Source organism: Dama dama, chromosome 25 (genome assembly GCF_033118175.1).
Source record: "Dama dama isolate Ldn47 chromosome 25, ASM3311817v1, whole genome shotgun sequence".
Classification (NCBI taxonomy): domain Eukaryota; kingdom Metazoa; phylum Chordata; class Mammalia; order Artiodactyla; family Cervidae; genus Dama; species Dama dama.
Window position 1 is genome coordinate 70,718,278 of NC_083705.1, and position 18,244 is coordinate 70,736,521.

At 47.2% G+C, this 18,244-nt stretch overlaps 1 protein-coding gene across 1 annotated transcript in view; it reads right to left on the reverse strand.

Moving 5' to 3' along the window:
• The window catches only part of ADCY2 (adenylate cyclase 2), a 455,550-nt gene that overhangs the window by 23,088 nt on the left and 414,218 nt on the right, over positions 1 to 18,244 (reverse strand). Inside the window, exons 19-20 of the mRNA XM_061129349.1 lie at positions 13,144 to 13,228; positions 9,478 to 9,636 (exon numbers count right to left, since the gene is read on the reverse strand). Coding sequence (XP_060985332.1) covers positions 9,478 to 9,636; positions 13,144 to 13,228 — 244 coding nt within the window. The remainder of the gene's footprint in view (positions 1 to 9,477; positions 9,637 to 13,143; positions 13,229 to 18,244) is intronic.

Consider the following 18,244-nt stretch of genomic DNA (forward strand, 5'->3'; position numbering starts at 1 on the left):
AAGTGACCCTCTGGGGAATGATGACAATGACAAGAATACGCACGATAATCGCAAACACTGACTGAATGCCCACTGCATGGCAGGACGTGCACCCCTCTGAACTCTACCAGCATTAACTTGCCCCTGACAACAATCCCAGGAAACTGATATTTTTATTCTCAATCTACAGATGAGGAAACTGAGGCACAGAGCTGTTACATTACTTTCCCAAGGCCACAGTTACCCAGTCTGATGTAGACGTCACTCTTATAAATGCTACAGTTTACATGTTACCCTGCATTTCATGATGACCAACAGACTGTGCTGCCTGAATTCGGGGAAGCATGGGGCCTTGAGTCACTTGTAGGTCATGTCACTTTGCCTTTCTCCTCTCCCTTGGGCTCTTTCAGGTGTCTGGGATGGGGGATAAGGAAATGCAAGACTGAACTGGCTGGCAGTTCAGAAATGAGGGATGATTTTAACTGCACTGGTTTGAGGTCTGATAAAATATCTTCAGGTTGACACTCTCAAAATTGTCCTCTGAACTCTTGCCCCAGAAGACCTAGGTTGCTGGAGCTGGAAGGGGTCTGATGGGTCATCTTATTCCATAGTCTTCAATAGGAATGCCTGGGAGAGTCATCAATGAGACTTTCAAGAAGGTGACACCCAGGCCTCCCCATGATCAACTGAACCTTGCCCCTGGGGCGTGCTCTGAGGATGCACATCTTTTTGTAAAGCTCCATGGGTTATCCTGTTGTGCAGCCTTGATTAAGAATCACAGGACAAATGATGAATTGTTAGTTCAGGAATTGTCGGTTCAGGACACCGAGGCTCCCACTGGCTTAGAAACGAGGACTATTAATCTCTGGAATCCTGGTCTGGCGCTCCGCAGGCTATAAGTGCTGTTGGAGACTAGGACTGCAAACTGCTTGCTCACCCTCTTTTGACAAATGGGTCACTTGGAGCCTCCGAGGAAATACCAACGGTGAGTGGGGGATCCCTGACTCTCTAGTTCCTGACTCAGGGTTCCCACAGGGCTATTCTTAAGAATTAGGGGAACTTGGCAGATGGGGAGCTTTACAAATTCACTAGAGCTAATGAAACTTGCAGGTTTTAGAACCATACTCTACACTCAAGACAGATTCCTTCAGGTCTTTGGGTTGGGCTTGGAGCCAGATTGGCTGGTGACCTAAGCTTATTGTATCCTTCCAAAGGACCTGGGGTGAGGGTAGGGCAGGTGGAAAGCCTTGGAGGAGATTTTGGAATTCAGGGTCTAGCACGGGTGACCCTGGTCCAGCACACAGCTGCCAAAAAGAATCTTGCTGAGCTTTGGAATGGTAAGCTTAGATGCTATTTCAACATTCACTCAAATGTCACCATTCTGCTGAACAAGCTCAAGTTACAGAAAAACCATCATAAAGCAACTGCACTTCTGAGCCTGATGTCCTTTACAGTTTATTGAGTGAGATTTAGTTTTTTATTTTTTCCTAACTCTAGATGAAAACTTGGGCTAACTCCATGACTCTTCTTGCTATTCTCAGGTAACATGGGTCCTGTCATCAATAATTTAAGTATCCAATACAATGAGAAGTCAGAACTCGGATCCCCCTGGGATGTGTGTCTTTCTCCTTCCCCAGTGTGGGCCTCCTGGGGGAGGGTGTCTGCAGAGTGGGAAGAATGCACGGTTGGCTTCTCTCTCTCTGCTCCTCATGTTTCTGCTCTGACCCCTCCCCAGATGGCTAGTCATGTTTTCCAAAGCACCCAGGGGTGGAGAATGAGGAAAGAAAGAAGTGTCTGCTAGAGAAGGAACGTGTCCCATTAACTACATCACAGTTCCTCAAACTAAAAACATGAACTTAAACCTGGTGGCCATTTCTTTGGGTTATTTGAAGACACCCCATCACTTCCCTGATCACGGGACATCCTGCCCACGTTCCCTTAATGTGGACCACGTCCTCCCCTCTTAGTCCTGATTACTCTCTTCGCTCCAGGCTTTCTAGTTATTCTTCTAGCTTCTCTATTGGGACCTGAAAGCAGCTTTTCCAAACAGGATCTAAAATGACCCCACACCAACTGTCTTTCTCTTGCTGGCTCCCTGGAGACATTCAGCACGCTTTGCCCTCCCAACCTCTAGAGTCCCCACCTGCAGCCCTCCAACTCTCTTGGCCGGGTCACTCCCATCAGCCCCGCCTCCCCGCCCCTACCACACCCACCCATCAGGAACCCACCAGGCATCTGTGCCCCCTAGATGGCGCTGCTGCCCCAGGACCACTCAGAGACACAAGTCTAAGGCACACTTCCTAGGCTGTCACTCAGTTCAGTCGCTCAGTCGTGTCCAACTCTTTGCGACCCCATGGATTACAGCACGCCAGGCCTCCCTGTCCATCACCAACTCCCAGAGCTCACTCAAACTCGTGTCCATCGCGTCGGTGATGCCATCCAACCATCTCATCCTCTGTCGTCCCCTTCTCCTCCCTCCTTCAATCTTTCCCAGCATCAGGGTCTTTTCCAACAAGTCAGTTCTATGCATCAGGCTGAGTGGTCGTTTTGGTCCAGTCGTGAAGAGAGGATTTCTCACATCCTTTGTGGAGGGTGCTCACTGCTCACTACACTCTGCCTCCAATCCCTCCCCCAACCCTGGTGTGCCTGGGAGTGAAGGGTCGAGAGTTGTGCAGCACTCCCTTTGGGATATGGGTCCTCCTGTCTCTTGGTGTCATGGGCTGGTATTCACTTTAGCATCTGTTGTATAGACACATGGGCACGTGCACACACAGCCCTCAGGGGGGCCTGCTGCAAGCCAGGCTTCACACCAGGTATGAGGGACACAGAGACAGACAACACGAGCCCTTCCCTAAGGAGCTTAGAGTCTAGCTGGAGAGGAGAGGGGAGCAGAGATCAGGAGAGCAAAGTGTGGCTGGGGCAGCGTTTGCCCAGGTGTGGAGACGTCTGCTCGGCGCGCCCTGGAAGATGGTCAGGACTGCCACAAGCTTGGGCTTCAGAGTCTGGGACCAGCACTTTCTCTTGCTGACTCAGGCCACAGCTGGGAGGAGATGTCCCCACCTTTCACCTCCTGTGTGAAACATCACCCTCTCCATCACCAACTCCCGGAGTTTACCCAAACTCTTGTTCATTGAGTCGGTGATGCCATCCAAACATCTCATCCGCTGTCGTTCCCTTCTCCTCCTGCCTTCAATCTTTCCCAGCATCAGGGTCTTTTCTAATCAGTCAGTTCTTCGCATCAGGTGGCCAAAGGATTGGAGTTTCAGCGTCAACATCAGTCCTTCCAATGAATGTTCAGGACTGATTTCCTTTAGGATGGACTGGTTGGATCTCCTTGCAGTCTAAGGGTCTCTCAAGAGTCTTCTCCAACACCACAGTTCAAAAGCATCAATTCTTCGGTGCTCAGCTTTCTTTAGTCCAACTCTCATATCCATACATGACTACTGGGAAAACCATAGCCTTGACTAGATGGACCTTTGTTGGCAAACTAACATCTCTGCTTTTTAATATGCTGTCTAGGTTGGCCATAACTTTCCTTCCAAGGAGTAAGCGTCTTTTAATTTCATGGCTGCATTCACTATCTGCAGTGATTTTGAAGCCCCCAAAACACGGGTCTTAGCCAAAGTCATAGGTGATGTTTCCAAGGAGGTGAAAGGTGGCCTGTGTTTTAATGCTCAGCATGCCGGCTCCCCAGCTGTCCGCTTGTGTCTGAAGTCTTCAGGGGAGTCAGGTCATTAAAAGCACAGGAGCATCTCTCAGCCCCTGTGGTTTTCCAGCCTGACTGCAAGGAGCAGGTGGAGGGAGCTGCCTGGGTGTTGAGACGGGGTAGATACCTGAGAAGGGGGAGCTCTTTGCCTGCCTGGCAACCTCCTCACCCTCCCACCCTGCACCCACAGTGACATCTGTGTCTTGTTTTTTTTAATTAAATTAATTAAATTAATTTATTTTTGGCTGTGCTGTGTTGTCGCCGCTGCCCGGGCACTTCTCTAGTTGTGGCGAGCAGGGCGCAGTCTCGAGCTGTGCACAGGCTTCTCAGCGCGCTGGTTTCTCCTATCGCAGAGCACAAGCTCTGAGGCTTGCGGCTTCAGTGGCTGTGGTTCCGGGGCTTCCTGTGGGGCCTGCGGTTCGAGCACGGGCTCGGTAGTTGTGGTGTACGGGCCTAGTCGCTCCGAGGCATGTGGGATCCTCCCAGATTGGGGTTCGAACCCGTGTCTCCTGCATTGGCAGGCGGTTTTTTTTTTTTAACCACTGAGTCACCAGGGAAGCCCCTGTATCTGGTTTTGGTCAAGCCTCAGCTCTCTCACAGTGAGGCTGCCTGGCTCAAAAATCACACACAACCCTGAGCACTGGGGACTTGGTGAAGGGGCAACTGAGGAGAAAATGCGGTCTTTTCAACAAGTGATGGGAGCCGGCCAGGAGGTCTCTTCAAGGGACCTCTCAGCCCCGCCCCTGCCACAGCGCAGCAGTCTGGGGCAAAGGCTTTGTAAACCTGTGGGCTCCGTCTGGGCGCATGGAGCTCGGTCCAGACTCTGAATGGCCTGAGGGTTCAGACCTGGCCAGGACGGTCAGCAGCTGGTGGAGAACCTTGGGATGCCTTCTGGGAAACCGGTGCCCTGGGGAGGGGAGAAGAAGAGCCTGCAAGGCTGGACACAGCAGCTCTCTGGCACAGACCTGGGGCACAGGTGCAGTGAACAGTCTTAAACCAAAAGCAAAATCTTTTGGGGATTACTGTCATTAAATCATTCTTTACTCTGTACTTCTGAAGGGAGAGGAGTTTTGTCTGCATGTGCATATGACATGTGGAGAATCAAAAGGCTCTTTGTTAACACAGGTCTTCAGTTCCGTTCAGTTCAGTTCAGTCGCTCAGTTGTGTCTGACTCTTTGCCACCCCATGGACTGCAGCACGCCAGGCCTCCCTGTCCATCACCAGCTCCTGGAGTTTACCCAAACTCATGTTCATTGAGTCGGTGATGCCATCCAAACATCTCATCCTCTGTCGTCCCCTTCTCCTCCTGCCTTCAATCTTTCCCAGCATCAGGGTCTTTTCAAATCAGTCAGTTCTTTGCATCAGGTAGCCAAAGGATTGGAGTTTCAGCGTCAACATCAGTCCTTCCAATGAATGTTCAGGACTGATTTCCTTTAGGATGGACTGGTTGGATCTCTTGCAGTCTAAGGGACTCTCAAGAGTCTTCTCCAACACCACAGTTCAAAAGCATCAATTCTTTGGTGCTCTGCTTTCTTTAGTCCAACTCTCACATCCATACATGACTACTGGAAAAACCATAGCTTTGACTAGATGGACCTTTGTTGGCAAAGTAATGTCTCTGCTTTTTAATATGCTGTCTAGGTTGGCCATAACTTTCCTTCCAAGGAGTAAGCGTCTTTTAATTTCATGGCTGCATTCACTATCTGCAGTGATTTTGAAGCCCAAAAAACACAGGTCTTAGCCAAAGTCATAGGTGATGTTTCCAAGGAATGTTCCAGAACACCATGGAGTATTAATATTTATTGTGGAACTGAAAGATACACTCCCACCTTCATGCAAGTGTGCTAAGTTGCTTCACTCGTGTTGGACTCTGTGTGATGCTGTGGACTGTAGCCCGCCAGGCTCCTCTGTCCATTGGACTCTCCAGGCAAGAATACTCGTGGGTTGCCATGCTCTCCTCCAGGGGATCTTCCCAACCCAGGGATCAAATCTGCCTCTACTGCACTGGCAGATTTTTTTTTTTTTTTTAACCACTGAATGGCCTGAGAAGCTCAGACTTGGTCGGGGCTCTACATTCAGAGGCTGTGAGTGCTCAGCCTGCCCCGAGGAAATGAAGCTAAGGAGGTGATGCTTCTGCATAGGGGCAGAGTGATGATGTTTGTTTTACTGTCCACTCTGGTCCAACCTTGAAAAGCTGTAGGGTAGCCGCCTCTCTGGACAGATTTGGATAAATTCCAGGAGGCAATGGTTCTCAAGTTTTGTGTTAAGTTTGGGATATTTGCTTGAAAGGTAACTAAGATTGAGTGTTTACTGCATGCCAGATACAGCTCTAAAAGTTTTGCATCAATTACTGCTTTGGAAATTAGTTATAGCCTCTGTGAGGATGGAGCCTGAGTCCAGCAGCTAAGAAGGGCCAGGCCTGGGACAAGAGCTTTGCTGTCAGTGGCCCAGTGGGACCCTGCAGGAGAGGAAAGTGGCCCTGGGGCCTGGGAAGGGCATGTATAGCTGGCACCCTGGGCGATCCTTCATTTGGGGAAGCCCTGCTCTTGGGTTAGGGACTTCTCTGGTCACAGCATTGGCTATGCTCTGCCTTGCCCAGTTTGGGTCTGGAACCCCCCAGAATGGTCCTGTTCCAGAGTCTGCATGTTCAACAACTGTCAGCACTTCCCCTCAGGGAAGCTTGGGGGCGGGGTCACAGTGGGGAAGGGGCGAGAGCTCTATCACACACAGGGGGCATCTATTTGGCCTTGACACCAAGGACGGGCCAGAAGCCTGGACCATATCCACACTGTTAAACAGCACAGACCCCATCTCTGTTTAGCTGCAGCAGGTCCAACAACCTCAGCCTGCCTGGCCCAGGATCACAAGCTTACGATGAGACATCCCCTGGGTCAGGGAAGTGGGCTGTTCTGCCCAGGGATGAAGTCGATTGAGGACAGGAAGAGTCATCTGTCTTCCAACGGAAGTCAGGCAGTCAGCCCATCCGTAGGGAAGTCAGAGGACAGGGCAGGAGTTTGCTATGCATTCTAAGGAATCTCTTTATAATAACCGTGTTACTGGGTTGGCCACAAAGTTCATTCTGGTTTTTCTATAACACAGGGGAAAACCCAGAAAACAAAACCCTCCCTTATGAGGTTCATGATTATTGTTGTTGTTCAGTCACTAAGTCATGTCCAACTCTTTGCGACCTCATGGATTGTAGCCCGCCAGGCTTCCCTGTCCTTCACCATCTCGCGGAGTTTGCTCAAATTCATGTCCAATGAGTCAGTGATGCCATCCAACCATCTCATCTTCTGTCTCCTCCTTCTCCTCTTGCCCTCAATCTTTCCCAGCATCAGGGTCTTTTCCAATGACCTTTTCTTGGAAAAGAGATTCACGATGGGAGCTCTCAAATCCTTTAGGCAGGGAGCTAGAGGCTCTCCTTCTCCTTTAGCCTCATTCTGCGTGCTCTCTTCTGCATTCAGGATTCTCCACGAGTATTGTAGCAAAAGAACCTCCTTCATTACCTATCTGATCTTTAGCCTGACAGGCTTCCCTGTAATTTTTTTTGGCCTCATTGCATTTGGGATCTTAGTCCCCTGATCAGGGATTGAACCCATGCCACTGGGAGTGGAAACACGGAGTGTTAATCACTGGATGGCCAGGGAATTTTTTAATCCCCAACAGTTACAGCGGCTGCTTGAGTAGCTTCCCACCCCGACTCCCCCCGCCCAATATTTACCTAACCAACAAAAACTGGCAATAAAATGTGGAAAGTCACAGCCCAGGGGTGTTCTGTGTTGTCTAATGAAGTACAGAGACTTTTGCTGCCCCAGATGCACAGTTGATAAAAAATTCACCTGCCAATGCAGCAGATGAAAGAGACGCAGTTTCAATCCCTGGGTCGGGTAGATCCCCTGGAGGAGGGCATGGTAACCCACTCCAGTATTCTTGCCTGGAGAGTCCCAAGGACAGAGGAACCCGACAGGTTATAGTCCATAGGGTCGCACAGTGTTGGACATGATTGAGCACACACCTTTTGCAGCCCAGGGCTATGCAGAATGAAATCACTTCAAGGACGGTCTCATTGGCCTGATGCCCCTGATTTAAGATTCAACGTGTGTAGCTCTAGCCTCTTGGAGCAAAGTCAGGTCGGCAGCTAGACAGAGCAAACTGAATGATGCCTAGGAGAGCAGGGGTTCCTAAGTGAAAACTAGAGACTCCTAATATGTGGTGAGGGAACTCGGAGTTTTCTGTGGCAATGAGAGTTGTAAAACTTTGACACTGAGCTCCTGTTTGTTTTCCTACAGGGCTGCACCTGGCCTGGGTCAGGAGTATGTTTCCTGGATGAAGGAATAAGCTGGGTGCTTGGTGAATGGGTGCAGACTGTCTGCAGGGAAAATCATTTCACTGCCTAAGTCAGGTTCATATGCACACAGGCAGAATGTGGACATGGACGGGGCCACCCCCACCCCGCTAGGAATTCACTTTCTTGATATGACAAACTAGGCAACAAAGTCCAGAGGTGGTCTCATCGAAGTATGCCGATTCTTACTTGGTCCTGGAAAAGTTCCCAAACTGCGTTCCCAGCAAGGTGGCACCTAGTCCACGGTTCAAGCCCACTCTGCAGCCTTCCCCATGGAGCCCATGGGGGTGGTGAAGGCTGTAGATGACTCTGTGTGTGTTCTTAAATTACTAAAATAGTGCAATGATGAGGTAACTTTGGAGAAAATGTCATCCCCATCTTGGGAGCACCTGAGACACACTACGGACAGAAGGGTCACTGGCCTGGCACACAGTAGTAGCTGTTGTTCAGTCACTCAATCATGTCTGACGCTTTGCAAGCCCATGGACTGTGGCCCGCCAGGCCCAGCACTGGCCTGACCACAGGGCAGGGGTAACCTTAGGTACCTGCTGAATTTACAGACAGAACCGACAGCGAGACATGGACAAAGCTCTTATATTGCTAACGAAAACAGATGCTTTCTCCTTAATAGATACAATGATTTCATTATCTGTGACCCACAAGCAAATGAGTTGCCGAATAACCTACTGAACGCGGAAAACACCAGGAGGAGAAATAGGGAAGTGAATGGGGCCCCTGGACTGGCTGACCACGCCCAGCACACTTCCAGACAGACTTGAGTGATAAGGTCTGGTCCCTCCCCTGCCATGAGGCAAGTTCTTCTCAACGTCAACTTTAATTATTGACAAATAGTTGTTTGTTTTTTTTTTTATAGAAAAATACTGCTCCAAGCCTTCTCACTCTGTGGCTCTGTACATCAGTGTCATCAAGGTTCAGCTTCTCTATTAACAAGTTCATCCATCCACAGGTTTCTTGATCCCTCATTCCCTTCCAACCCTCAGTGAACATTTCCTAGGAACGCGCGTGGTATCTTATACATCTCTGAGCCCCGCCTCTTCTCGTCAGCCCCGCCTCTTCCCTCCATGGTCCCGCCTCTCCCCTCCATGGCCCCGCCTCTCCCTACCAGCCCCGCCTCTCCCCTCCATAGCCCCACCTCTCCTCTCCATGGCCCCGCCTCTCCTCATCAGCCCCGCCTCTTCCCATGGCCCCGCCTCTCCCCTCCATGGCTCCTCCTTTTCCCTTCATGGCCCCGCCTCTCCCCTCCATGGCTTCTCCTCTCCCCTTCATGGCCCCACCTCTCCTCTCCATGGCCCCGCCTCTCCTCCCCATGGCCCCGCCTCTCCCCTCCATGGCCCCTCCTCTTCCTTCCATGGCCCCGCCTCTCCTCTCCATGGCCCCGCCTCTCCTCATCAGCCCCGCCTCTTCCCCCCAGCCCCGCCTCTCTGACCTCATTCTTCAGGCTCCGCGCCAGGAAGTGCTCAGCCACGTGCGCAGGAAGCACGTTCTCCAGCAGCACTCGGTTCAAGTTCTCCATGGTTTCTATCTCCTCCCGCTCTTTTTTGAACTTGTTCTTCCATAAGAAGTCTAACCTACAGTAATATTCATTCTGTTACAAGAGGACACAGAGGTAAAGAAACAATAGGCATCTTGTCTTGCCAGAGAGTGGAGGTTTTAAAGAGAAAATAAAAAGAATGAGACAAAATCTAAAAAAGAACAACCCCAAACAGAATTGTCATCCTCCCTACCAAACCCTCTATTTAACCCAATTGTCTCTCATTCACCCTCTAATGCGCATATGCAAAAATGCAAATTTGAGAAGGAACCAGCCTCATGAACATAGAAAATAGTTATCCTGGAGGCTTGAAAGAAAAAAAAAAAAAGATGACATAAAAGCTTTTTACACAGTTATATTAATAAAAGGTGGCTTGAATTATTTTTTGAAATGAGGCATGATAGAATATAAATAATGAATAAATGAAAATTGGAAAATACATTAGTAGAGTGCATTTCATGATTTGCATTTAAAAAATAATAGTGTTCATTTGTGGCGGTTTGCCTTTAATCTCTGAAAATCAGTTTTCCTCTACCACAAATTATGTAATTAAGTGTTCATTGAAAAGTAAGTGTTTTTCCATTTGGGGCTGCACTGTACTGAGAGAATGACATTATATTTAGACAAAAGTTCATTTTGATATCATTTAATTAAGATGGTGCCTGCTGGTAAAAACATATGCGTTCATGCTTATAATGTATTAAAATTCAAGGTTTTTGAAAACCAGCTGTTATTAACATTGTAGAAATAGAGAGGCTCAATTACTGTCACAGGATCTCTTTGGTGTGGCATCATTTTGTGTCTGCTCTGATGTATACAATTTCATATAATGAAATAAGCTTGAATAATCTTCCTATAACAGAAGGGCCTAAATAATAGAGTGTATTTCAGCACAGATACTGACAAATAAACGCCAAGAAGAACTAAATGGAGGGAGTTTGTTTTATGGGTTTGATTAGATATACCAGTGATGGCACAAAATAAAACAAAACACTCATAAATGGCCTCAGGCACAGATGGCAATTTAAAAAAAAAATTACATTTCAAAGTAAGAATGAACAATGATCATTCACTGAAATTAGGTTTGATTCAAACTATACATGATATACACAAAAATTACTCCTCTTCCTCTGGGGAGGCATTTTTAAAAAAAGATTACAAGAGATATTTTAAAAGTTTTTTACATTACTGTCACATTTCCCCACATTCTGTATTTATGGAAACCATGCTATGTATGTAGTAGAAAAGGCCTCTCACTTAGACAACAGATAATTTACATGGATTTTTTTTAAGGGGTGGGGAGCAAATTAGTGGTGTGGCTGGTTTTAAACTAAAATGACAGAAGCAATCTATGCTGGTGGTTTTGAGAAGACATGGATTGAAGATCAGAGAAAAATGAAACATGAGAGAAGCCAAGAAGTCAGTTTAGGTACGCAGCAAGCCCAATTTGTGTATGTTTGAGCATCCAGGGATGCTCAACCCTCTCACACAAGGACCTCAGCTTCACTCTCAGGCACCAGGTTGCCACTACCTCGTCCCATAACCTGACTGAACCCACCTATGATGCAGACCCTTGATGGCAGGGTGCTGCCCTACAAACTCAGGTGAAATACAGGGGAGCTTTCTGTTTTCAAGAGGTCCTTGGTTGGCTTGCATTTCTATCACAAACTATATTTCACTATAGAGAGTCGTACTGTTGCTCTTGTCTAGGACTTTGTTATTTCTTCACTAAGGTTTTTGAGATGCCTAGAGCGATATTTAGCATAATCATTTTCTTAGAAAGCACGTACATGGTGATCATTTCCAGAAAGATGGTCATAGGGCAGGGGAGCCATCAGGACAAATAATAACGAAATAAGTTGCAAAGTGTCTGTGCTATTTTTTAAAACATATTCAGAGAAGAAGTAACTCTGAGGCCATGAATTCTTATGGCACTTGAAAACCTTATTTCAAACATCATATGTTTATAATACAGCTGCATTTCCTGAAGCGGATGCAGAAGCCCTGTGTCACAGACTTCACAGTGCTTGTTATCCCAGAAGACTTCGGACCTTGGTAAATCATTCACTTAATGATTCTGGACTGAAGATCAGCCTCCTGGCTCCCCATGGTGAATCTTTGGTGCTGGTTAAAGAATAAGCCTGGTGTGCTGCAAAGCATGGGGTCACAAAGAGTTGGACATGACTGAGCGACTCAACTGAAAGAATAATTGTGAACACCATTGATCTTGCAGGGAATACTAAGCCTTTAGGCTTCCAGATGTGCATATTATCACTGCATTTGTGACAAAAAAAGGAAACTGTTGTCAGCACTATCCTGTAAATGAATGCCTGGTCCTAACACTGCAGACTTGTGACTATTTATCTTAAATCATTCAGAGAGTGACTGATCAGTGAGCAGCCGTGGGATTCAACATTTGTGTGGTGGCATTTCCCGTGTATTCTCTCAGTGATCAATAAAAAGGTTGGGAGAATTCAGTTTGATTCTAGGTAATGAAAATGTATTGCTGTAAAGCAATCTGAGTGATCATTCTAGCAGGAGAAACTGCCCGAGAAGGCAGAGCCAAGCATGTGCCAGGGACAGAGGTGTGGACGATGAGGAGGGGACCCAGGTCTTCTCAGCTCTGCATCAGGACCACAGTGGAGTGCTCCAGAGACTGCGGAGGGCTGCGCTGTGGGCTCCAGGAAGACGGCAGAGGATGGATGGCGTCCCTAGGTGCTGCACTGACTGTCTCAGGCCTGGTCTCTGCCCTGACCGTGAGATTATTAATAGCTTCTTCCTGGTGAGAAATGGAAGCTGGACCCACACTCCCCAGTTGACAGTCTGACTCTCATATAACTTTACTGCTTAGAGGTGTGCATATAATTTAACTGGCCTTGCCTTTTCCTTGGTTATCTCCAGACAAACCACTTCTCTGTTTCATGCTATCCATCAAAGAACTTAAAACAAATGTTGGTTGAGGTAGAGTTACCTGTATGGGATACTTTTTAGTTTTGGGGTGGTTGTCCTTGTTTGTAGGCAGAGAAAGAATACTGCACCCACAGGTTCCGCTGGGAGGCCAGAAGTGGGCACAGAGCCCGAGAAGGACATTTCATTTGTATTACAAAACAAAACTTTTGAACAGGGGACCGTACTTCTAGGGATAACTGTAAGTGACAGCAAGGATAGTTAATACCCACTTCAAAGAAAAAGAAGTCATACCTTCTGAAATGCAGATGAAAACCCCAGGCAAGGGACATTTTTCCCAATTAATGTCAGCTATTGAGGGAATACTTTTGTAGGCTTACAAAACCTACATATTTATTTTGAGACTTCACGGGAAATTCACTGACTCACATTTCTACCATTCACAGAGTCTGCCTCTCTGGGAAGCAATGAGAGACCTTTTCTTAATGTCTACATCCAAGCACACGCACCTCGTGCTACCTGCTTCTCTCTTGTGATGAGATGATGCTGCTGACGCTTCAACACTTGTTTGCATGAAAGCAACAGCATTGTGCAGGAGCAAAGTATTATTAATACAACACTTTAGAGAAGTTATAGAAGAAACACGCTTCTTACCTGTCTGCCCAGAACAAGCAGTGTGATGAAAAATATAAAGAGAGATACTGAGCCCATGGTCTTTAGGTCTTTCCAAATGCCTGGTCTATTAAGAAACAAACAGACGAGAACAATACAAGAAAACAACATATACACAGGACTGAGAATTCATGCATCAACAAATTTCAGAATCTCTAAAGCCTGTCTACATTCTACACCAGTCAACCAAACACACACACACACACACCCATTTTAAATATATTTGCAAACCCAGATTGCATCAAGAGAAAACAAAATAATTCTTATTTTGAGAGCTCAATAAAAGAAAAAATCTTCCAAATGAACATGGGTTTCTTATTTTATACCAAGCTCTAGCAAATATAAAAGAATAACAGAATATTTGTAATATTTTCTTTTTACTTCTGGGATCAATATGGGTAGTCTGATTATATGATTTGTATTTTTTTTAGTAATTATTTGCAGAAAGAGACAGTATACTAGGAATGAATAATCATAGGAGATAAAAAAATGAAGTAAGGAACTTAATTTCTATAAGCCACTCGGACTAAGGAATAATACATGCTCATACAGCTTTCTGGCAGGTGTTGATTCTTCTTCCTCCTTCCATGGGGTTTTGTATCACAAAGCTATAACACAGATGGACACCCCTGGCCCACTGTCCCATCAAGTTCCTGGCCCACTTCCCCAAGAGTTTTTACCATGCTGGCTGGAGCCCTCCATCCTTACCACACATCCTACTTGGCACGTGTGATAGTCCATTTTCTTGTGTCAACATAAAGGTTCTGTTTTCTGGGAGAATCCCTGACAAGTTCAGCAAACAAGGAGAAATCTACTTGATACCCCAGGGGAATCTTACAGAAGCTGACACAGTAAATGAGACTTGAGAAAGAAAAGTTGATAAGTATGGACATCATGTCACATAAACAGCATAGCCTGTATTTAATCAAGTGTAAATATCAGGTCATCAGTTTCTGCTTGTGAGTTGAACTGGCGGTGAGATTTTCCTCTTTCTCCATAGAAGATTCAAGGGCTGATGACATAAGAGAAATTGATCAAGTACCCAAGAGTGTAGGTGGGCTTTGAAGTAAGTAATCCAGGATGGAATCATGGCTCCCCTGCTCTAGTGAACTTGGCACCTGGGATAAACTCCTCCAAACTTCACCTTCTTCATCAGCCAAAGTGGGTACTGATGCCCATCATATAGGCTGTGTCTTGGTCATTAAGTCAAATACTGATGTACCTGGCACACAGAGCGTGACGCACAGGAAGCACTTTATAAATGGCACTCACGATGTTTAGTATTAACTATGCAGTGATAAAGAAGGGAACGGAGCGAGGAAGCTAGAGAGAAAGATAAGAGAATGCAGGCTGGTGAATTTCATTAGCAGAATGACAGGCAGATTCTGGTAGAAAAGAGGAGACGGAATCTCCAGTCTCAGTGGCTGATGGGTGTCGGACCTCAGAGAACTCTCCAGAAAGGCTATGCTTGTACTCAGGTCTCCTTCCTCCTCCTGAGTCCAACTGTGGCTGGAAAAAAAATTTTGAGCTCAACAGCCATAAGAATGTCACCAGTTTCAGTCTGGGAATGAAGTAGGCTGAGAAATGTCACTTTCCTGTCTCACTAGGACTGATTTTAAGAAACGAAGATCCAAAGTTGCTTCCCTGGTGGCTCAGACGGTCAAGAAATGAAGATCTTTTGTGAGCCCATGGTATCTCTATCTAATGGCACAGTTGAAGTGACTGTGGGGAGCGGATGTTTATAAACAATGCAGACTTCAGTGACTTTTAAATTCATACTCCCCCCCCCCCCCCCCACCATATTGGCTACACAGACAGGATTTTTTATTTATTTTACTTGCTCAGTTGTGTCCGACTCTTTGCAACCCCATGGACTATAGCCGGCCAGGCTCCTTTGTCCATGTAGTTCTCCAGGCAAGAATACTGGAGTGGGTTGCCATTCCCTTCTCCAGGGGATCTTCCTGACCCAGGGATTGACCCTGGGTCTCCTGCATTGTAGGCGGATTCTTTACCATCTGAGCCAGCTGGGAAGGATACTGACAGGGTCCTGACCAGCTAATAAAAGTGGCGCAGGGAATTCCCTGGTGGTCCAGAGGTTAGGGCTCTGGTGCTATCACTGCTGGGGCTTGGGTTTGATCGCTGGTGGGGGAATTAAGGTCCCACAAGCCTCACAACGCGGTCAAAAAAAAAGTAGTACAACACAGCTAACACTGCCCAAGAAGCTGGTGTGGGCCGTTTTTAATTTTCATGTTGCTTCAAGGACACTCTACTACTTTACAATTTTAGGGGTCCGAGAAAACTGCTAGGACACCGTCCACCACTGTTTCACCTATCACCCTGTAAACCTAAACCGAGAGTAAAATGTTAACTCTGAGGTCAGGATCTTACAGCAGCTTCATCAATGCAACCAACCGGAGCTTAGGTCCCCAGGGAATCCCCAGATAAGGGAACAGATGCCCCACCCATACAGAGCCATCTCTGATCCTTCTCACTGATGGAGAGGCAGTAAGACCCTCTTTATGCAGCTTGGGGCTGGCTGGGTTTTCAGATAATCACGCAGAGAATACATGCAAGCAATCTAGAGGGAAAAATCCTTTACTGGGACTCCTCACACTAACACATGTAAACATTGGTTTAGGAGTAGAAATGACATTCTCTACATATCTCCCAGATCCTGAGCCTTAGTGAGGAATTGTGGCAGGTGGCAGTGTGGACTTGGAGAAAACCATACAAGGAAAGACTCATTGCTGGTCTGGGCAGTGCATTGGAAAGTGCAGAACTCAATGGACCTCTGAAATAATGGTGTGCAACACAGCCTATGAGACAGACTTGGGTACCGATACACAGATGCTTTGTTTCTTTCTGATGTTCTTGGTCGACTAGAAAGAACTGTAACCTGCTGTCTTGGATTTCATTTAGATTTCTCAAAAATTTCTTTGATTCATCCAGCTCCAAAGAACTGCCGACTCCGATCAGAGCCCATCTCTCCCACGTGGGCCATTCACAGGACAGGGCTGTTGGGCTCCTGAGGCTTGAAGGATGAATTTTTCCATTTAAAGGTCCATTCCTGGGCTCCTTGCTCTTACTGTACCCAGGGTGGACTGGGAGGAAGAGGAGCAGGCAGCATGCGGGGGACATCAGCACAGACAGAATAAGACTCTGGGATGTCTCCTGGCGATGTCTAGTCTACTGGGCCGGCCATCTCCGTTTCTTGTGGCTGCTGAAACCATGCCACACATTGGATGGCTTAAAACAGCAGAAACGTGTTACCTCACAGTTCTGAAGGCTAGATATTCAAAATCAGGGTGCCGGCAGGGCTGCCCACCCTCTGAAACCTGCAGAGAAACCCATTCTGGTCTGTCCTGGCTTCGCTGCTTGGTTGGGCACTGTTTCACTCCACTGACTGTCTTCATCACCACGTGGTTCTCCCCATCCCACCCTGTGTCTGTCTCCATATAGCTGTCTTCTTTTTTTTCAATCCACATTATTTTTAAAAATTATTATTTTTGGCCGCGCTGGGTCTTTGTTGCTGTGTGTGGGCTTTCTCTAGTTGCGACGTATGGGCTTCTCATTGCAGTGGCTTCTCCTGCTGTGAAGCAAGGGCTCTAGGGTGTGTGGGCTGCAGCAGCTGGGGCTCCTGAGATCTAGAGCACACCCTCAGGAGTTGTGGTGCGTGGGCTCGGCTGCTCCATGGGTGTGGGATCTTCCCAGATCAGGGATCACACCCATGTCCCCTGCACTGCGGGGCAGATTCTTAACCATCGGCCCACCCTGGCCATCGTCTTATAAGGACACCAGTCATGTTGGGTTAGGGCCACCCTACTCTCCCTGATGGCTCAGCAGTAAAGGATCTGCCTGTAACACAGCAGTCGCAGGAGACATGGGTTCAACCCTGGGGTCGGGAAGATCCCCTGGAGAAGGAACGGAAGCCCATTCCACTATTCTTGTCTGGGAAATCCCACGGACTGAGGAGCCTGGTGGGCCACAGTCCATGTGGTCGCAAAGACTCAGACATGACTGCGCATGGGCAGCGGCACACTAGTAGGACCACATCTTAACTAAATACACGTGCAGTGACCCCATTTCCAAATAAGGTCACCTTCTCAGCTACTCACCTACCTCAACACATCTTCATATAGGTGACACAGTTCATGCATTAACAACTGTATTGGCCATTTATATAAAATTGACAGTCACTGGGATATGAGGTCTCTCTCTCCTTTAAGTTTTAGGGGTGAAATCCACTTTGGCCTTGACCATGTTAGGGTCACGCTGTCACTCTGTTATGAAGTATGGAAGACAGACCTCATATAACTGAGAAAGTTTCTGACTCTAGGATTCTTCGCTTGACAGTGCTAGCCAAAATGTGACCAGATAGCTTATTTTTCAGTCTGAAAAATTGGGCTCTGGAGACACAAATGTGCCTGTAGCCACACACTAATTTACAGCCAGCCCTCACCCTGAGGCTATTAATGGAGCCATCATCCTGGCCCTCAGGTTTCCAGAGGCCAAGAAAACAAAGAAGCCTAACAAATTGGGTGAGGGTGGTGGAACTGCTTGGCGAACAGTCTCTAACCTAAAGGCAAATAGCTCCGTGAGATAAAAATGACATTTTCACTGCTCTCAGGGGAGGATGCAGTCCGGGAATGTATACACACACATAATCATATTTCAAAACATTGTATTTTCTAGACATAAGCCTCTATTATTAAGAAGAGGACCTCAAGAAACTGTTTTTGTGGTGTTGGAAACAATATGCAAATGGAGGTAAAAATCAGATCTTCCCAGGTCACTCACTGGGATCAAAAGTAGTCTGACCTCTGGGACCCTTGTTCCTGAAGCCCACGTTTCATAAGGAAAAGTCCCACAAAGAGACAATGGCTCCTGCCCCCTCCCTTCCACGTGAGACCCTCATGTTTAATGGCTGATATTAGTTTACTTCTGGCTGTAGCTGTGTGGTACCAGTGAGTTAGGAACCACCTGGCTTTGCCGACCAGACGCGTCTGAAGCCTCAGGCATCTTCCCTGTGTGCTCTGCTTAGTTGCTCAGTCCTGTCTGAGTCTTCAATATTCAGTCGTGTCCA